This window comes from Callospermophilus lateralis, chromosome 7 (genome assembly GCF_048772815.1).
Source record: "Callospermophilus lateralis isolate mCalLat2 chromosome 7, mCalLat2.hap1, whole genome shotgun sequence".
NCBI classification, from domain to species: domain Eukaryota; kingdom Metazoa; phylum Chordata; class Mammalia; order Rodentia; family Sciuridae; genus Callospermophilus; species Callospermophilus lateralis.
The window spans coordinates 18,785,404-18,807,563 of record NC_135311.1 but is presented as its reverse complement, the minus strand read 5'-3'; the positions used below and the strand labels follow the sequence as shown (position 1 = coordinate 18,807,563).

General features: G+C 36.2%; 1 protein-coding gene across 1 annotated transcript in view; it reads right to left on the bottom strand.

The window, feature by feature from the left end:
- Spag17 (sperm associated antigen 17) overlaps window positions 1–22,160 on the bottom strand; it is a 194,555-nt gene continuing 172,395 nt past the window's right edge. The window contains exons 42-49 of the mRNA XM_076861963.1: window positions 21,894–21,993; window positions 20,889–20,994; window positions 19,237–19,359; window positions 13,972–14,108; window positions 12,409–12,593; window positions 4,700–4,760; window positions 1,587–1,731; window positions 1–140 (exon numbers count right to left, since the gene is read on the bottom strand). Of these exons, the coding sequence (XP_076718078.1) occupies window positions 1–140; window positions 1,587–1,731; window positions 4,700–4,760; window positions 12,409–12,593; window positions 13,972–14,108; window positions 19,237–19,359; window positions 20,889–20,994; window positions 21,894–21,993 (997 nt within the window). The remainder of the gene's footprint in view (window positions 141–1,586; window positions 1,732–4,699; window positions 4,761–12,408; window positions 12,594–13,971; window positions 14,109–19,236; window positions 19,360–20,888; window positions 20,995–21,893; window positions 21,994–22,160) is intronic.

The following is a 22,160-nucleotide window of genomic DNA, read 5'->3' as shown; positions in this document are numbered from 1 at the left end:
CTAATATGGAGAAACTTTACGAGACATGAAGACACCAAGTGTAGAGGACGGAATTGTAGAAGTCTTCTGGACCATGGGATTTTCTTTTCCCTGGGGAAAATCTTTTGGTCGATTATCATAGTACTTGCTTGTTACAACTGGTAAAATACTCATTAAGGACTATAATTTTCATGACTAAGTTTTTTTTTTTTTTTGTATATACAAACCCAAATAACATTTTCAAATCATAAGAGTCTTATTTATTTCTAGCAACACCAACCAGCTCAATTTTAGGTACTCTTCTCTCTAGTACAAATTCTACATGAACGTGGTTAGAGGTTAGAGGTTAGAAGATGGATATCAATATTTTAAGAGTGTCTTCTGTTCTCCCCTATGTACACTTCTTGCCAAACTGTGACTGGCAAGGTGCCATCACTATAATCATGCTCCAAACAACATCAGCATCCAAATTTCATGCTTTATTTGGCGGGAAGAGGTCTTGCTTGGGAAATGGGCTATAAACTATCATTGACTTTGGAAGTAGATAAAAGATCTTAGAAAACCTCCCTATTCCTTCCCCATCGATCTGTGCCTAATTGATAAATGGTTCTACTCTGAGCAAGGAAATGGAAAACTTATTGGCATAAATTTCCTTGCTATCATCAGCAACAGCAATTCAGGTACTTAGGATCAGTATTTAATAACCTATGGGGACAGGGTAAGATTTAATTCCTAGAAGGAAAAACCAGTTCTTTGGTTATTTTCCTTCTATCACAATAGAAGAGCCTAATCATTAATAAAGATGAAAAAAAAGAAAAAAGAAAAGAAAAAAACCAGGCTGGGGCTGTAGCTTAGTGCTAGAGTGCTTGCCTGGCACACGTGAGGCACTGGGTTCCATCCTCAGTACCACATAAAAATAAATAAAGGTATTATGTCTGTCTACAACTAAAAATAAAACCATCCTATTTTAATTGTAAACCTCTCAACACTCTCTACTACATCCTACTTTATATTTTTCTTCACTGTCCTTGTTTGAATCATAGGCCACATTTTACTTATTTTGTGTATCATCTGTCCTAAGTTACATAAAGGCAAGGATTTCCGCCCTTCTTGTTTGTTACTATTTGACTTCATTTTTGCGACTGTGTTATATAATTTTAAAAAGTGGTGTACGATTTTCCATTTGTACATAAACTAAACTAGGTACTTGTGTGATATTAATGTGGCTAGAGACACCAATATGAAGGAATGCCTGTATGATTCAGTGAAAATCCCACCTGTATATCTTCTGCCCCTGCCCCATGAGATTACGTTGTTTTAGATGAAAGATTTATTTTGATTGTCTGATATTCCATAGATAGTCAATAACACTGGCATTCATTCAACTTGTATTTACTTCTAATATACTGTATATCAGGTATCTTCAATTTGGATGGATCCTTTAAAAAAATGAATGAAGACACAGTCTATGTCCTAAGAAATTTAAATATAATTTTATATGTAGAACTAATGAAGATATGGAGACACATTTTGACATCCATGTTTTTCTCACTCCTATGTAATCTCTACACTATGTATGATTACCCAGATTGATCTTTAAAGGATATTTGCTTCCACAGGTAAGAACAGAACATCATGCTCAGTCATAATCTCAATATTGTGAGAGATGTGTGCTGATCCCTTGGCACCCTCCTCTCCAATAGCCATGGCAAACAGCTCCACCTTCAGCTCTGCCTGCAAACCAGCTGCCACCTATAAGATAAATGTAGCTGTAGCAGTAGACACACACCGAGTTCAAATCCTGATTTTTACCTAATTTAGGCAAGTTACTTAAACTCTCATCTTCAATTTTCTTATTTCTAAATTTGGCACTAAATTAATTATAGTGTTCTAAGCATTTAGCAAAATAATTTTCTAGGATTAGGTAGAATTGAGTAAATGGGACCCAGAATAAATTTTTCAAGGGGTAAATCTGGGGAAAAATCATAAGGAAACTAAATGCCAGGGTATTAGAAGTGACACTAAAGGCAAACTTCTGCAATACCCACAATTGTGCTATTTCTTGAATATTAATTGAGATTTTTTTTTTTTATTTCTTGGCATCCTTGAAGTGGAGATTAATTTAAGATAACTATAAATGTAATCTTAAGATGAATCAAAGAGAATAGGTGAATTCTCTAACATTCCTACCCAGTGCCTTGGTCCTAGTGTTCCTAATACAGGATGTGTAAAGTGACAAAGCCAGTAGAGGGAGACAGAATTAGTTTAAATGCAAAATTACTTAGATTTGAAAGCTACATGGAGGAGGCTTGTACCAACAGAAAAGAAACCTGATACATAAAGAAGTAGAAACACAGCAAGGCATGGGCTTCTTGCCTTTTCCTTGAAAAGAATACTAGCCAGGAAAGAAAGAGCTGTTTATGTTTCTTAGCTGCCTCTCCAGGAGGTGAGTTAAAAAGCAGACTTGGGAACAGTTATCTGGAAAAAAATAAATAAATCAGAAACTACCACATGGAAAGCAATTAGATACAAATGAAATTTTTTCAATATAGTTTTATAAATAATAGAATTGAAAAATGTTTCAGTTTTTTCAACAATGTGCATATATGCATACTGGAGGGGATCCAACAGCTCCGTTCCTGAGAATCAGACCCTCAGTTCTCCAAGCCCAAAAATCAAAACAGGGCTGGGTAATGACGAAATTCAGCATGAGGCGAGCTGGAATATTGCCATCACACAGGTTTACCCAAGCTTTGAGCATACTCATTTAAAGTTGGCGACTAACCAAGCTGAACAGTGGTTAGATTTACATATGGTGAAGTCTATAGATTATATTTTTTGCTAGAGCCAAAACTTACTGTCAAAAAGAAATGAAAAAAAAAAAAAACAAACTAGAAAAAAATCTTAACAATATAGAGTGGGCTTCAAAGAATACACCCTGGGTTTTTATTATTTATAAAGGTTGATCCAACAGTCATTTCAGCTTTTGGCATAATTCCTACTTTAGATTAAAATGAGATTTACTAACTTCTCAGAACATGAAAGAGGATTTGCTTTGATTTTTGTTTTGCTTTTTGTTGTGAAGATTCTGAAATCTTAACATAATACAGTGATGAATTATTTCAGAGAGGCACTCATGAATTTGTGGACTTAGTCTCAACACAGTACTTTTATTTGGAGTTTCATCCTATGTAATGCTGTTTTTCTGTTGAATATGAGATAACAGAGGTAGAAGTGGGCTAAGACTGTTCTAAACTTCCTCGTTGACAGATAAGGAAAAGGCTCATAGCATTAACTAACAACATCAGCATTCTTGGGGGTATAGTCAAGAAGCCAATGGACTTTGTACTATACCAGACTGACCCATCTATGTGAGGGAATAATAACTCTGCTGCTTTAAGAGATGGAGACCCAGGGAGCATTGTGTACTTGTTACAGTCCCAGATACCCTTGCTAACTGCTCTTCTGAGCCTAAGTTTATAGTCCCATCTGTGATAAATGGCTCGTATATTTACCAGATTTCCTACTTCATTCTATCACCTAATCATATGCACCTTGAGTACCTGCCATGTGCCTGGCTCTGTAAGCTCTCTGTGTGTCTTACAAAAAAAAAAAAAAAAAAAAAAGAGTATCAGGGATTGAATTCAGGAACACTTAACCACTGAACAACATCCCCAACCTCTTTTTATTTTTATTTATTTTTGTTATTGTTTTTTTAGAAACAGGGTCTTGTTGAGTTGCATAGGGCCTTGCTAAATTGCTGAGGCTGGCTTTGAAGTTGTGATCCTCTTGCCTCAGCCTCCCTAGCCACTGAGATTACAGTGTGAACCTCATTTTTAACATCCTCTGCACCCAAGCACTATCAGTGTCATATGGGAGGAGCTCAGTTTACTGAGTGAGAAGAAAGGGATGTTAAAGCAGCCAAATGATGCACTAACCAACCTGGAGGCATGATTTTATTATACTTAGTGATGAACTTTTGTTTACAATATACCATATTTCTGAAATTAGAATTTAAAATAAGTGGGTAGGGATATAGCTCAGTTGGTGGAGTGCTTGCCTTGCATGCACAAGACCCTGGGTTCAATCCCCATCAACCCCCCCCTCCAAAAAAAAAAAGAAGTTAAAATAAGTGACAATATATCATTAATATACTTGTCACTAAACATCTCATTTGGGGGAATGTATCAAAGTCAGAACAAGTTATCAAATGCGTTTTTTTCAGAGAACTTTGGAGAACTGAATCTGCTGATGAATAGCTACCCATTTCTTAATATGGCATTAAAAAATATTCTCTGGCAAAAACCAAGAGAGCAAACCAGACTTGTGTAAAACACAATAGAATAATTACTGGTTTTTCTGAAGGATTTTTCACTTTGCAGAAGAATTGAATTTTAAGTTTAACTTTGAAATTAGTCTTCATACATAAATGTACATAACCATACTCCTTGAGCAAGTGAGGGGAGCTTCAGAAATGTTTCCGTAACTAGAAGTTTAACTCTGCTTAACACAGGATCTTTCCCTTGGTGCTTAAAGGAAACAAATGATATCATGCCACATATTTTATCAATAGTAGGAATGTTTTGCTTATGATAGTAGAAAAATTATACCTGGTTAAAACTGAATGGGTAGAATGGTTTAAAAGGTCACTTCACTGGGAACACAGAAATCCACAGGTGTGTGCACACATGTACAACAGATAACACATAATAAGACTTACAGGCCCAGGTTTGTAAGTCACTTTCAGTCCAGTACTGGGTGCGGGCTGTTTCACTCTAAACCTACGAGGAAGAAAGATGGAAATAAATGTATGCTATAATGAAAAATGTGAGCAATTAACTGGGATGTTATACAACCAAGGAGGTGTTAATATTTGTTACACAGGAGTCAGGGGTCCATAGCATTAGAAAAACAACCATAATATTCAGTTGGGAGGAGAATTTGGGGCCCATTTCACAACTGCCTTTCCGGCAGGTTTCATCAACATTCAATGGACTCCAACCTGAGTTTCCACCTTTTGTTATTGTAGCTGATGAGCAGCATGGGCCTGGACAGAGTGTTGTGAGTGTTTGGCTAGTGTGTGCATTTCAGCGTAGCTGCCAGGGTGAGTGCAAATGCTGGCAGCCAGATCATTAAGCTGAAGAATAAAGGCTCTTTTGGAAAGCAGTGGAGCATGGGAGCAAGTCTTACTCTGTCTTGGAAATAGGGTTTGCATGTTCCAGGAGAGGAGAAACAGAAAGGGCTCAGAAAAGGTTGAAGAACTTGGAAAGCTCTGTGCTCACCAATGGTGCTTATTGATCTCTTTCCTTTCCTGTGGTTTGTGGGTTCCGCATGAAGGTTAAAGACGGGGGAGTAAATTAAAACGCCAACGAGATCCTGCCTCCACACTGATCCCAACCCCACTTCTGCCATCCACTTTGCTGTCCGTTCCATCATGGCTGAATTTAACAACCTGTGGAAGTAAATCTCTAAAACTAGAATTCTGTACTGGAGAGAGGATCTGCATGGATGAGTTTTATTAGTTTGAAGTTAACTGTATCTCTCCCCACATACTTTGTTGGCAACAACCTAACAAACAACAACAGAACACAATAATATCTGAACTGGTGGCCTGAGTCTCTCATCAGGTTGTTTTCCTAGAAAAGCAAACATTATTTCTAGTATTCGGGATTTGCTTCAGCTAAAAGGTGACAGTGATCTTTCAAACTGGATGGTTTCATTATGCTTCTCTATTTGATTTACAATCCTGAATCTAGAATCCCAAACATTCTTAAAGAGCTTTCCATTATAATAATGCTGAAATTGAAATCTTTATTCAAATTTTATTAAAAAAAAAAACAACACTCCCTTGTACACTTTATACTCGATTCAAAATAGAGGACATTTTGTAACTAGGAGTGATCTTGACACAGATACATGGTATACTGATGCAATGAAAAGAACTGAAATCCCTCGTGAAACTGGTGACGACACCTATGTTAATGAAGTGGAGTACCTTCACACTGGTGGAGGTACAGACAGCAATGACCTCATGCTCAGGAGGTCTGAGGTCCAGCTTCCTCTAACCTACAAGACCTTAAAACAAGTTGCTCAGTTTCTTCCTGAGTAATAGTCTCTAAGCTCACTTCAGGTTCTAACATTCTATTCGTTTTGACCTGGAAATGAAAAACTGACATTTTCTTGTCATCAAATGCCAGGTAGAGTATGTTTTCAAGTGTGTCTGCAGGCTGTGAGTTAGTGATTTGTTATTAATTCTAAGTCAGATCTTTATAACTAAAATGTCCCTAACGATTTGGGTTTTTCCCTTTTTGCTTCAATTATTCAGAAATAATATAATGAACAAAGTCGATTTTTTCAAAGTTGAAGACAGTGTTTTTAAAGGCAGGAAGATAAAATTATCAAGTTACATATAAGAAAATTCCCATTAGACTACTGGCAAGTTTCTCAGAAGAAACCCTGTATGCCAAGAAAGAATGAGATGATATATTTATAGTGCTGAAAGGAAAAATCTACCAACCAAGAATACTATTGCCAGCAAAGAAATCCTTAGAAGAAATAGAGAAATAAGTTATTTTATATACAAGCAAAATTTGAGGGAATTCATTACCACTGGACCTGCCTTACAAGAATGCTTAAGGAATTTTTTCAAGCAGACACAAAAGGATAAAAAATTACTATCATGATGCAACTATACATATGCAACTATAAAAATTACTGGTAAAGTAAATATATATTATATCCAGAATTCTTGGATATTATAATGGTGATATATAAACTACATAGATCTTTGATATGAAGGTTAAAAGTTAAATTGGCAAAAAATAAAGTACAATGTGTTGTGAAGAAATATATAAGATAAAAATGCAAATTAATTTCAAGAACATGTGGAAAGAAGTTAAAAATCTAGAATTTTTGTATACATCAGAAGTGAAGTTGTAATCATCTTAAAACAGATTATAACTAATGTTTATGCAAGCCTCGTGATAACCACAAAACAAAACAACAACAATAACAACAAAAATCATAGCAGGTATACAAATGATAGAGGGAAAGAAATCAAAGCTTAACCCTACAGAAATTTACAATCATCAAGGCAGACAACAAGAGAGCAAGAAGGAACAAAAGAGGTACAAAACAACCAGAAAACAAATAATAGTAAGATAATAGAAAGTTGCTAACTATCAGTAATAACTTTGCATGTAACTGGATTAAATTTTCAATTGAAAAGATACAGAATGACTGTGTGGATAAAAAGGAAAAAAATATCTAACTAAATGTTATCCTACAAGAACAAGAGACCCACTTAAGCTTTACAGATACAAATAGGCTGAAAGTGGAAGGATGGAGAAAGATATTCCTTGTGAATGGTAAACAAAAGCTGGATGCAGTGACATTTGCCTGTAATTTCAGCTACTCAGGAAGCTAAGACAGAAATATCACAAGTTCAGGGGCAACTTCAGCACTTAGCAAGACCCTACTTCAAAGGCAACTTCAGCAACTTAGCAAGACCCTTACTTCAAAGGCAACTTCAGCAACTTAGTGAGACCTTGTTTTAAAAATAAAAAGGGCTGGGGATGTAGCTCAGAGGCAAAGTGCCCCTGAGCTCAATCCCCAGCACCCGCACCCCCAACACACACACAAAGAGACAGCAGAGGAGGCTTTGCTTATATTTGATAAAATAGACTTCAAGTCAAAAACTGTCACAAGAGAAAAATAGTCATTTTTTAACAATAAAAGGGTTAATTCATCAACAAGACAAATAACAATTATAAATATATTTGCAGCTAACATTGGATCACCTAAATACACAAAGAAAATAATACTAAAATAAGAGAGAAATAAATGGCAATACAATATGAGGGTAATTCAATACCCCACTTTATACAATGAATAGATCAACCAGGAAAAAAATTAATAAGGAAATTCTTGACTTGAATTAAACTTTCCACCAAAGGGAACTAAACAGATGTTTACTAAAATTTCTATTCAACATAAGACAGATTTTTCTTCTGCACACAGGAACACTCTCCAGGATAGACCATATATTAGGTCACAAAACAAATCTTAACAAATTTAAGATTGAAATAATATCTGTATCACTTCAGATCACAATGGTATGAAACTATAAATCAATAACAGGAGGAATCTTGAAAAATTCACTAATGTTGAAATTAAACAATTTGCTCCTGAACAACAAATAAGTCAAAGAAAAAATCAAAGAAGAAATTAGAAAACATCTTGAGATAAATGAGAATGGAAGCACAACCTATAAAGTACAGTGAAAAAATTTCTAAGAAGGATCTGTAGCACAATAAATGCCTACATTAAAAAGGAAGGATTCAGGGGCTGGGGATGTGGTTAAGCAGTAAAGTGCTCATCTAGCACATGCAAGGCGCTGGGTTTGATCCTCAGCACCACATAAAAATAAATAAAATAAAGGCATAGTGTCCAACTACAACTAAAAAAATATTTTTTAAAAAGGAAGGATTCCAAATAAATGGTCTAAAATTACATTTCAAGAACCTAGAAAAAGAACAAACTAAACTCCAAATTAGCAAAGGAAGGAAATAATAAAATCAGAACAGAAATAAATCAACTAGAGAATAGGAAACAGAATAAAACTAAGAGGTGTGTTTTTGAAAACAATAAGCAAAATTGAAAAACTCTCTGCTAGACAAAGAACAAAAGGGAAAAGAGTCAAATTTTTTAAGAAGCAAAGCAAATTATAACAGGTTAGAAATAGAGATATTCGTGACAGACTATCATGAGCAATTATATGCCAACAAGTTGGACAACTTACAGGAATTGGATGAATTACTAGAAAATATAACCACCAAAATGGAGTCATCAAGAAATAGATATCCTGAGCAGACCAATAGCAAATAAAGAAATTTAATAAATACACAAAAACCTCCCAAGATGGAAAAGCCAAGGAAGTAGCTAGCTTCACAGCTAAATCCTACCAAACATTTAAAGTAGAATTAATAGCAATACTTTAAAAACTGTTGAAAAACACAGTTAGAAAGATTGTCTCCAAACATATTTTGTGAAGTAATCATTTCTTTGATCTTAAGCCAGAAAAAGATATCACAAGAAAAGAAAACTAAAGGCCAACTTCTCTAATAAACATTGATGCAAAAATTACTAGTATTTTATGAACATTAGAAATTGAATCCAGCAATATATCAAAAATGTTGCACGTCATGACTAAGTGTGATTTGTCCCTGGCATGCAAGGTTGGTTTAATGTACACAAATCAATGTGATATATTCATATTAACAGAATGGAAGAATTTATCATCTCAACTGACACAGATAAAGCATATGACAGATTCCAGCATACTTTAATTAAAGACTCTGAATAGTTAGATATAGATGAAAACTTCTGCAACATAATAAAGGATGCTTATGAAAAATCCACAGCTAATATTATAATCACCAGGAAAAAGCTGCCACTGAGATACAGTACAAGGCAAGAATGTCCACTCATCATTTTTTTAATATTTATTTTATAGTTTTAGGTGGACACAAAAATATCTTTATTTTGTATTTATTTGGTGCTGAGGATCGACCCCAGTGCCTTATGCATGCTAGGTAAGCCCTCTACCACTAAGCCACAACCCAGTCCCACTCATCATTGTTATTCAACATAGAACTAAAGGGTACTAGCAATAACAATCAGACAAGAAAAATAAAGAATAGGCCTCCATGTCCAAAAGAAGCAAAATCTTCTGTTTACATATGACATTGTCCTATATGTAAAAAAAATTCACCAAAGATTCCATAAAAAGCTATAACTAATAAATTAATTCAGTAAAATTTCAGGATACAAAACCAATATGAAAAAATTAACAGAATTTTTATACACAAATAACAACCTAACTGAAAAAGAAATTAAGAAGACAGTCCTATCTCCACTCCCCCATTCAGAAACAAACCTAGGAATAAATTTAGCCAAGAAAATATTGGAACACTGAAAACTATAAAACATTGATGAAAGAAACTGAAGAAGACAAGGAAAGATATCCTGTGCTTATGGTATGGAAGAACTAACATTGATAAAATGTCTATACCACCCAAACTAATACAGAGATTCAGCACAATCCCTATCAAAGTCCCAAAGGCAGTATTTACAGAAATAGGAAAAATAAAACTACAATTTTTTAATGGAATCATTAAAGACTCTGAATAGCCAGCACAATTCTGATAAAATAAAATAAAATTAGAGGCACCACATGTTCTGATTTTAAATTACAGAGCTATAATAATCAAAATTTAAATATGGTACTGGCATAAAAGCAGACACATAGAACAGTAGAACAGAATACAGATCCCATAAACAAATACAAATCTACACAGTTGATTAATTTTTGACAAGAGCATAAAGAGGATACAATGGGGGACAGAACAATCTCTTCAATAAACATAGAGCTAAGAAAACTCAACTTGTACATGCAGAATGAAGTTGGACTCCTGTATGACACTATATACAGAAGTCAACTCAGATTGGATGGAAGACTTAATTATATGATCTTAAACTATGAAACTCCTTAGAAGAGAACATAAAGGAAAAGCACTGGACATTGATCTTCACAATTATTTATTTATTTACTTATTTATTTATTTGAGATACCACACCAAAAGCCCAAGTTACAAGATGGAAAATAAATAAATGGAACTACATCATACTAAAAACCTTTTGCACAGCAAATGGAATCAAGAAAATGAAGTGGGAAGAAATATCTGCAAACCATGCATCTGGTGAGAGATTAATATCCCAGATTAATAGCTCATACAACTCAACAGTGGAAAAAACTAATAACAAGATCATAAAACGGGCAAAAGACTTGGATACACATTTTTTAAAGAAGGTACAGAAATAGCCAACCATGAAATGAAAAAAATGTCCAACTTCATTCATCATCAGGGAAATGCAGATCAAAGCCATTATGAGATTTTACCTCACACCTGTCAGGATGACTATTATCAAAAGGTTGAAAGATAACAAGTGTTAGTGAGGGTGTGGAGAAGAGGAAAATGTTATACCCCTGGTGGGAATGCAGGACTAGAACAGCCATCGTGAACAGAATGGATGCTGCTAAGGAAATTAAAATCAGAGCTACTGGACAACCCAATAATCCTGCTTCTGAACAAATACCTAAAGCAAATGAAATCACCACCCCATAAACATGGGAATGAACACCTCCACACTCACTGCTGCATTATTCACAATAGCTAAGATATAAAAATAACCCAAGTATCCACTGACTAATAATGGTTAAAGAAACAGTGGTACAATGGAATATTATTCAGCCCTAGGAAAGAATGAGATCTTTCAATTTGCCACAACATAGATGAACCAGAGGACATTATGCCAAGTGAAAGAAGTCAGACATAGAAGGAAAAAGAGTACATCATCTCACTTATATGTGGAATCTGGAAAAGAAAAAACACAAATGTACGATGATAGAAAATAAGAGGTTAGCAAGGACTGAAATGAGGGATAAGGGGAGATGTAGGCAGAGGATACAAAGGAGCAGATACGTGGGATTAACAAATCTAGTGATCCAAAGTGCACCATGAGGATTATAGGTAATCACACTATATACAGGAATCATGCTAAATGAGTATATTTTAGTTTCTCTTGCCACAAACAAAAATAAGGGTAACTATGTGAGATAATGGATATGTTAATTTGCTGTGTTAGAAAACAAGTCTGGATGGTGCCTGGCAAAATACCAGAGGGAGTGGTTTGTGAAGTAACTCCAGCGAGCCATTAAGTGTAGAGATTCCTTATTGGTTGACTGATGTATCTAGTTTGTGCTAATTAAGATAAGCTGTGTGGAATGTATAAATATCGCTCCGGTCCTACAATAAACGGCTCCTACTCCTGCTGTACCAACGTACACAAGTTGTTCGTCACCCCCCCCCCCGCCCCCCGTCCCCGGTTATTTTGCTGCAGCCGGACTGCGGCAGCTTCACTGTTTTTTTCATTTTACTATTTATATGTGTCCCATAACATTATATTTTTAAATATATACATTTTATATCAAGTGCAAACAAATGTTAACTCACACATTATAGTTGGTGATTAATTTGAGAAATGCAATATCAAGTTATGCATAGTAGTTATTGAAACACTTGTATAACTTTTTTTTTTTTTTTTTTTTTGGCTAGGGTAGATCAGGACTTGAGTTGCTTCCAAGTATGGATAAGGATTAATAGAGGGCAACTACCATGTAGTTGAATCTTGGTAAACACTAATTTGTTGAAGAATGAATGAATGGATGGATGGATAAATTAGTGAGTAAATGATTGAATGAAAACGTCAAGATTCAAGATTCAAGGCACAGTTACAGTTCAATCAATGTTGCCTGATGTAGTAAGACAGACAAGTGCCAGCACAGGGCACTTGGTGCCTTGGCCTCACCTGCAGAAGTCCACGCCAACGTTCTTGAGCTTTACAGTGGTTGCATAGGTGTGTCCTTCTTGAAGCACTCCAAATTTCACTGATGGTGGGAGAAGATGGAACCCAAAGGGGGATGACTTCATATTATTAATGGCAGCAGATGCAATAGAGGATGTATACACTTTTCCTCCAACAGAATCTTGAACCTTTGCAGCAAGGAAAAATTAATAAAATGGTTTTCTCTGGTGTTTCCAAGATTTTTCTTATCCCTGCTACCAGAGGAAAATAACTGTTTTGCTGGGAGAAGAAATGAAGATTTATGGAGGCTCCTCAAATCTTTATGGTATCCCTACAAGAATAATCATTTTATTTATTTTTTCATAGAACTGAAAGATAATTTGCTCAAGTGTTAAGTGGTGATGTTTTAAACTCAGGTTTGTGTGATTTTAAAGTCTGTGATCTTTCCTCTGTGCCAGGCCTAACAAATGTCAGTTCCTCTCAATCTCCTGCTGGACTCATTAAGAAAAATTGTTGACCCCACTCCCAGAGTTTCTCATTCTGTGTGTCTGCAGTGAAATGAAGAATTTGCATTTGTACACATTGGCAGGTGTGGCTAATGCGCTGTTCAGGTAATCGCACAGAGCACCACTGGTCTATGCCTTGTTACTTCCCAGGTCAACAGCATGACATCTCCTGAGAATTTGTTAGGACTGTAGCATTTCAGGCCCCACATTAAGGTCTAGTGAGTCAGTATCTATATCTTTAACAAGGGCCCCAGGTAATTCATATGCCAACTAAAGTTTGAGAAACTCCTATCAGTTATATACATTGCAATATATTCTGTGATGGCAATGACCATGGTGTGTCATGGAAATAAAGAAATGAAAGTTGTTAGAACTTGATGAGTGAGCTGGGGCTGTAGCTCAGTGGTAGAGTGCTTGCCTAGCATGTGTGAAGCATTGGATTCGATCTTCAGCACCACATAAAAATAAATAAATAAAGCAAAGGTATTGTGTCCATCCACAACTAAAAAAAAAAAAAGAAACAACAACAACAAAAAAAAAACTTGATTAGTAAGGTTAAGGACATCCTATTAGAGCCGGGTGGAAAATTAATCTTACAGGCTGTAAGTAAAGAAGGAGGTTGGTGGTTCTAAGAAACCAAGAGAAGTCCATGTGGTGAAGTAAGTGAATTTGAGGGATTGTGAGGGTAAAGAAGCAAATAGGCCATGCCTTAGTACTCATCTAAGTTATTTGAATTTTATTCTGAGTCACGAGAAGGGTAGCCAATGATCCCATTAGCCAGCAGTGTGCAGTAAACTGGTTGTCCCCAAAGAGAGTATTCCCAGTACAATTGATTTCAGCTACTAGTAATTTAACAACTGTTTTTTTTTAAACTTGTCTTATGAGAATGTATGAGCCAGATGTAGCAAAACCCTGCCTTAGTTTATGTCTACAACTAATGGTTCTCATGGTAAGAAGGGGTACATAGCAGGACACAGTGGCTGAAAGTAACGACTGGAACCAATCAGAATTACCTAAAATGCTGATTGATGCTGGGAAAATGTCCCCGTGTCTGGTTTACCTTTGTAAGAGGTTGAGATTTGGGTTTGGAACTCATCAAATAATGAGGTAACTTCACTTTTTCTTTCCTTGCTTGTCCCGCAGCATCCTGCAGCAATGATTGGGTTGGAATTTTCACAGGTGTATAAGATTCTAATTCTGTTAGAGAAGAAGTTTAAATTATGCCACCCTGACATTTCTAAGAATTTGAAGTATATAAGAACATAAACCAACTTCGGAAACTCTTTTTTCTTAAATAACTTATTTAAAGAAAGATTTCTCTTAATTCTTATTACATTTTACTAAGTCATTTTACATGTATGACTTAACACTGGTCCTCACAACAGCCCCATAAGATAGACATGAAAGATGCTGTTAAGCATCTCTTTTTAAAAATAAAATTCTAAGAACTCAAGTAACTTGCCTATGAGGAACTAAAGTCTGGGTCTTTGGGGGTCCTTTCAACTAAACCAACAGGCATAGCACAAGAAAAATATCGACTCTGAAAGATTTCTTAAAATCAATGGGTACAAAGTCTTAAGAATTTCTTTGGTGCTACTACAGTATTTATAGTTCTAAAAATTGATGAAGCAATTACAGATAAATTAAGGCAGGAAATTAAATCCTCAGCTCTCTAAATTTGGCAACTTGTTCTTTTCCTCAGTTACAGGAAGGAGTGAGCTAAAGTAGATAATTCACACAGCTGCAGCTGTTTAGATAGCTCCAGCTATTCAGGAGGTTGAAATAAGAATTGGATTTCAGATCATCATTGATCTCATCTTTCCTTCTGGTTTATGGATCTGGAAGTATTGGGATCTTGGGCCTCTAGATCCCTGCCATATAGGAATGGCCTGTCCTCTGTTGGAAAGAAAAAAGAAACAAAAAAATCCAGATGCATAGGGATGAGGTGAGATGGAGGCAGGGAGGAAGTGGAGAGAAAGGGGCAATCTGACATATATTCATGGAAAGCCAAAGAGCCCAGGTCCAAACATACATGGTGCTGGCACCAGAGCTACTTTTCTGTAGTTTGCATTTGAACACCAATAAATCCACCACCAGTCCCCTTTGATTAAGTGAATTTAAGTTCACTTTAAAATGAAAAAGCTCTAGTTAATACAACAGCAGTATCACTTTTTTAAAGATGAGGGCAACTGAAGGTCAGAGGATTAAATAACTTGTCCCAGAAATGATAATAAAGGTCAGAACTGGACAGTGAATCTCAACATGGCCCCAAACCTATCTCCACCATCATCTCCTGGGTTGCTTCTAAAAAAATAGATTCCTGGGCGTCAGGCTAGATAGGCCCTGTTCCCAACCAAAACAGAAGCAGAATCTCTGGGGATGAACCTCAATGGTCAATGTTCTAATATCTTTATACTTTTTGGTCACCATTTCCTACATAGGCAACCATTCAAATGGCTTGATGTATCTTTAGCATATTTGTTCTGTACAAAATATGTGTTTCATATTATTTTTTGTGAATGAATTTTAACAATCTAATTATTTGCTCACACTATTATTACTAATAGTAGATGCAGATATGGAGTTCATTATTTGTCAAATATTGCTCTAAGCATTTTACATATATTAACTAATTTCATCCTTCAACCCGTCCATGTATATACCCATGTGTATATCATTACTTTCCCAATACAGAAGATGAAATGCAAGAGAGAGAGAGAGAGAGCGAGCGCAGTTAAACAGTATGCCCAGTATTGCATAGAAATTATATAAGGAGGCAGGCTTGAATTCAGGTAGAGCCCATACCATATCCCTGCTCTATATTGTGCTGCCTCCCATAAAGCAGATTGGTTATTATTCCACTGAGCCTACTCAGGGCTTCACCAGAGACTGGAAAGATGCAGGGATGGGTATTGAAGCAGTGACTGGTCACTGGCTAATAGAGTTGTTAATAGTTGAACAACTGGCAGGTCTTTGCTAGTTGTGCGTATATCATCTGAATACTGATGCAGAGCATGACCCAACTGATGGAGCTGCAGGGCTTCTGTCACCATGTTAAGGCATACTGTATTACTCATGCATAATAATTCACTTCTCTCTGAGCAAGGCTTCCTTATAGGTGGAGTATATTTCTCTGCCCCATTAACTGTGAACTTGGCCACAGGACTTTTTGCTTTGACCAACAAATGAGTGTGTGGATGGCAGTGTGCCAGTTCTGAGCCGAAGCTGTGAGGGGCAGCACACATTTCTCCTTACCTCTCTAAACTTTGACCCTCTGCTTTGAGGACAGCTTTTCCAAATGGTGGTGGCTCTTTCAGTGGGGCACCCTTGGAATATATCTGAACTTCATCTGCAGCCAGTGATGTGCTAAGTGTTTAACAGCCATTTCTCTGGGGGACCTGCCCTGGTTTGTATAACTTGCGCATTTGTAGCATTTGCTGATTTCTCACCATGACTGACTCAAGTTTTCAATGTCATAACACACAGCACGTTGTTGGGAAGAGATAACACAATTGACCCTAGGAGCCAGGGAACTGTCCCCAGCACACCCTGCCTGCAGCCTGAAGCAGAGCTGCCTCAGTGGTCCACAGGCCCAAAGACTGACTGTTTTCAGACACTTCAGAACTTGGGGACCTTTTCATGAAGTATTATCACAGCCAATATTGATGAACACCCATTTTATTTTGCATATTTCAAACTCCTCTGACTTTATTCTACTTTCCAAACACTTATCTTGTACTAGTACCAAATATCCAAAAAAAAAAAAAAATCTCCCATCTACTTAGGCTGATTTCCTGTTCATTGCTGTCTTCAAGCTTTTGAATGCACTCATCTTTTTACTTTTAACATAATACAGATTTGGCATCTGTAATCCAAAATCTGAAATTCACAATTCTACAAAATCTGAACATTTTTTAGTGCTGACATGACATTCTTTGGTACTTTTTTCTCTTCCTTGCACATAAAATATAGTATTAAAATTGAGGGAGAATGAGGAGTCCAACCTTCCACAATCAGTCTTTCTTATTTTATTTTCACACTATAATTGCCCCCACTCCTTTGCAATCAAACAGGAACTCTTTCACCTTCCCAATACCAAACCTATCAATCCAAAACATGTATTTGTCTCTCTCTTATGGACTGTCATTATGGATGAGGTGCCCCTCAGGGTTTTATCCAGATGCCATGTTCTCTCACCTTCCTTAGGTATCTCCTTCTCCTGCATCATTAACTTCTCCTTTGCTCTCAAGTTATCATTGTACCCTAGTAAGCATATATTTAAAAAATTATCTCTTGGTTTATTTTATGACTTGTATATGAATTGTTCCCCCAAAGATTCCTGTGTTGAATTCTTGGTCCCCAATGCAGCAAAGTTCAGGAGGAAGGCTTTTAGGAAGTGACTGGATCGTGAAGACCCCATCAATGGATTGATCCATTGACAGCTGACTGGATTATTGTGAGGCAGTGGAACCCTGGTTGAAGGAAGTAGGTCACTGGGGGTGTGACCTGGAAAGGTGTTTCTTGATCCCAGTCCTTTCTCTCTGCTTCCCAGCTTTCATGACGTGTGCACCTTTTCTCCACTATGCCCTTCCACCATGATTTTCTGCCTAAACTCAGGCCCTCAAAATAGAGCCATCTGACCAAGGATTGAAAGCTCTGAAGCCAAGAGCCAAAATAAATCTTTCCTCTTAAGTTGTCGGTGTCAAATATTTTAACTAACATACCCTCATAACCGGTTACACAAGTTAACTTAGAAATCAGCCTTGATGTCTAAGTTCTTTTTTCTTATACCCACATCAATTGACCATAAATCCTATTGGGTCCATCCTCATTATATGTTTCCAGTTAGTTTGATTCTTACTGTCTGCACCTCAACCCACTTAGTCCAGGTCTTAGGCAATTTTCACCTGTAAGACTTCTGTTGCTTTTCCCCTGTTTCCAACTTTTTCCCACTCTTTCCCTTCCCTGCCCCAAACTTATCCTTCACAAATATCAGAGTGGTCTTTAACATTAGCCACATTACCCCTTGCTCAAAATTTTACAGTGCTGTCTGAATAAAATCATGCTTAGAATACAACTGAAAAGCCCCTGTGCATCATTACATGATCTCATCTCTCTGATTGCACATGCTTCAACTTCCTCCTTTGCTCATTATATTCTAAGTATATGTCATTTTTAGTTCCTTCCCCTGTGGTCTTCATATTTGCTGTTCCCCACAATATTCCTCTTTCCTAACCTTTGCATGGCTTACTCCTTGTTCTTGCCTCTGCTCAAATGTCCCTTCACACAGAGGCCTTCTAATCTCCCAGTGGAATTTTGCTCCTCTCCCCAAGTCACCCTCCATACATTATACTATTATATTCTGTCATGATATTTATTATAATATGATCTTATCTGACTTATTTGTTTGCTTACTTATTGTTTAGGTTTGCCTATAGTGCATTAGCTCCATAAGACTTTGGCATCTGAATGTCATATTTTTATGCCTAGAATAAGGACTGGCATAGAATGCATTGAGAATTATCCACTCAATGAGTAAAACTTAAAAAAGTTCGAAGCCAGGAAGGCAAAAAATCTCATGTAGGTTAACTCTCTTAATTCACCTAAATCTGGCAAAACATTTTTTTTATAAAAGTTAACTGAGACCCATATGCAGATTCTCACATTCAGGGAGAAGAATGTCCATAGGAATCAAGCGTTAGCAAAACTATCTCAAAAAGTTTAACTAGTCTCTTTCTCTTTCCCTCTTTTGAATAACCATATTTAGTTAACTCCAGTGAAGTCAATATAATGTGACTCCATTGTAACTAGACATTATTCTCTAGTGTTCCGTATTTCAATTTGCGCTCTCCAATAAGCTTACATGCTGTGTAAGAGAATACATCTTATGATTCTCTTCTAGCACTTGAGGAGTCCCCTTCTCCCACCAAAAAAATCAAAATAATAAATAAACCTATGTCCAACCACCAGGTTATTGGCTACTCAAGAAGCTACCAGGTGTTTTGCCCTTAATAAACCACATAAGCTGTCAGAACCATGAGGGATAAAATAAAATAAAATAAAGAAATAAAATAACAAATCTAAAAAAAGCATTTGTAAATTTCTTCCCTCTGATCTTGGACTTACAGTCATTCTCAAAATATTTTTTGAGATATTTTGATGTGCTAAGAAGTCTAATCTTCATAGCTCCAGGATCCATGACCCTATGGAACTTTTTCCTATAACTGCCAAACAAACCCCATCCCCCAGCACCATCTGCAATACTCCAAAAAGTTATAATGTTCAGTTTTGAAAAACAATGAGATAATACAAATGACTGACATACCTTCAGTAGATTTTGTTAAATTTTCAGTTTGGTTCTGGCTAGTTGACTTTGCAGTGTCCTCCAAAATCTCTGATTTTTGCATATTTGGGGATTCCTTTTCTGAGACTGTAGGTGGCTTGGAATCTAAAAAACCCCAAACAAACATTATAAAGTGTTATTCTGGGCAATGATATGATGACTACTATGCTTATATGAATAAACATCAAACAACATGTTTTACCACAAACGGTTCTATGCCCTCCCTGCATTGAGAAAGACTGAATTTAAGAGACAGAGATTCTTCCCAATGTGATTCAACGTTTGCCATTAACAAACAGGATGGTAGTACTGAGTTCACACTCTCTGAGGGCTGGCTAGTTCTTTGTGGACATTAAGACCAAATAGTAGAGTTGTCACCTCCTTGTATTAGGAACAGACCAAGTAATCTGTCTCTACTTTACCTGGTAATCACTATTAGGTAACTTTCAAAAATAGTTTTCTGATATTAAATCCATTCATTACTTCTGAAAATGTAGTTCTTTATGAAAATATACACCTTTAAGAAATGGGTGTCATATGAAATAAATTTTGAAGAAATATATCCAGGACAGGGCAGGCAAACACTCTCTGTGTGTGCGGACCAGATTGCAGGGTGGTGGCTGAAAGGCCTTCCTCAGCCTCTCCTCCTTTCACTGTTTATCCTTCCTCTGATTATGGCTGTTACCTGCCTGGGGTGCAGCAGGTCTGACACAAGTACCATCAACCGGCCATGCCTGACTTGTCCTTGTCACATTTAAAGGTCATTGTTTCAGTCTTAATCTTGGATTTGCAAACTCTGTTTGCAACTAGATGTTTCCTTTAGGCTATGCAAAACTATCATCTGGGTATTTAAATATACTTAAGTTTATCAAAGAGAAGCATTAAGTTTCATTTCATCCCAAAATTCTTCAGCCTGCATCTCCTGAGAATATGGACATTCTCCTACATATCCACACCACTGTTACACCTAAGAAATCAATAATAATTTCACATCGACCTCTAATCTAAAGTCTCATAGTCAAACTTGTGCAGTTTCTCTAAAATGTCTTTTACAGCTATTTTTTTTTTTTACAATCCAAGATCCAAAGTTCATGTGTTACATGTACTATTTATTAAGCTAGAATAATTGCCCTTTTCTACAAAGAGCCCAGGTCAATTGTCTTATAGAATATCTACATTCTGGTAGACATTTGTCTGATTGTTTCCTTTTGATTAGATTCAAGTTAAGGATTTTCGACATGAATTCCATATGCACTTTATATCACATCACATGAGAAAGCACCTAATGTGAAGTTGTCCCACTATTGGTAGAAATTAGCGTATTTAGTTGAGGTGAAAAATGCCACAACTTCAGTTGTAAGGTTATATTTTACTCACTGTAATTAGTATATGTTTAGTGACCATGTGAATACCGTGTTTCCCAACAATTTTCATTATTCCTTTTTTTTTTAAATTAGCCAAGTTTTCTAAATACTTTCAGATTGATTTGAAATACAGAGAATGAAAACTAATATGCAGGTCCTAGTAGGCTGTGTTCATTACGACCAAGACAAAAGGTGCTAAGAACTAACTAGGTTCCAAGAGGTATTATTAAGTAGGGTTTAATGTAAATAAGAACTATACTAATGTATTACCTAAATGATGATCAGATGTATCTTGAACAGCTGTTTTGCTTCTATTTTCTTCATCTTTCCTTATAAAATTGGGCAGTTTTTTAGAAAGACTCTCCAGATAATTATACTTCAAGGAAAAACCAAAAGACTTAGTATTGACTCAAATATGCTGAAAGGCAACTGCCACAAATATGTTAAACCAATAAGTAATGATGAAAGCATATTTTTAAGGCCCTGAAAATAAAATTTACAAACTAAAAGTTCTTCAAGAGACTGATTAACTGAATTCTAGCTTTGGTTAGTTGGCCATATTTTCTGTAATTTCTTCTCAGACGGTCTCTTGTTACCAATAGCATCAGGAAATGAGAAATGCTAGGTGTCCTGAACATGTGAAAATATTCACTGTGCTTTAGGTTTCAGCGAACTCCTGGGCATTCAGAGGAAGCCTGGCTCTAAGGCTCAGGTCTGAACTCATATAGAAGAGGAGAGCATTCCGCTTCTGGGGCTTCCAAGAACTCACAGTATTTTAGTGCTGTCTTAGCAGTTGGTGTGTGAGAAAATTTTAATGGAAAAAAAAAAGAATTTCAAAATGGATTGATCAGAGGACAATCATTGATAGGGAGGCTCAACCTCAAAAAGAACTTTAGGGCTGGGGATATAGCTTGGTTGGTAGAGTACTTGCCTTGAATGTATGAGGCCTTGCGTTCAATCCCCAGCAACACACACACACACACACACACACACACACACACACACAGAACTTCAATTAGATGGGAAAATGTAATTTATGGCTAGAATAGAAGGCAGGGAGTGGGGTGGGTAACAGTAATATGTTGGTAGAGTACTTCAACCATTGGAAGAAGACCAGAAACTAATCTTTCCTATTATTTTCTTGTGAGAATATGGATTTGAAGGGCACAGATTAGTTAGGTTGATGCTGTAGTTTACATATTAGCATATGCAATATATCAATTTTTACAAAGACAGTTTTTATTAATACAATTTTTATTAATTATATTCAATTACCTGAGACTGATATGACTGGCTGAATTCAGATTTGAAATAAGGTGGTATTATTTTGTTCCTGATTTCCATTAAATAATTTTGTGTTTCCTCAGTTTCTTTCCTGGTTGATGTTTCCATAATGATGCAAAAAAAAAAAAAGAACATTTGAAAAGTTTATTTGCTTATACTTTCAGCTCTAAATTCCACAGAAAATCAATGCAATCACTGACAGGAAAAACGATAAGAATTAGCTCATTGGGCATTTTTTTTTTTTTTTTTGGTCCACTT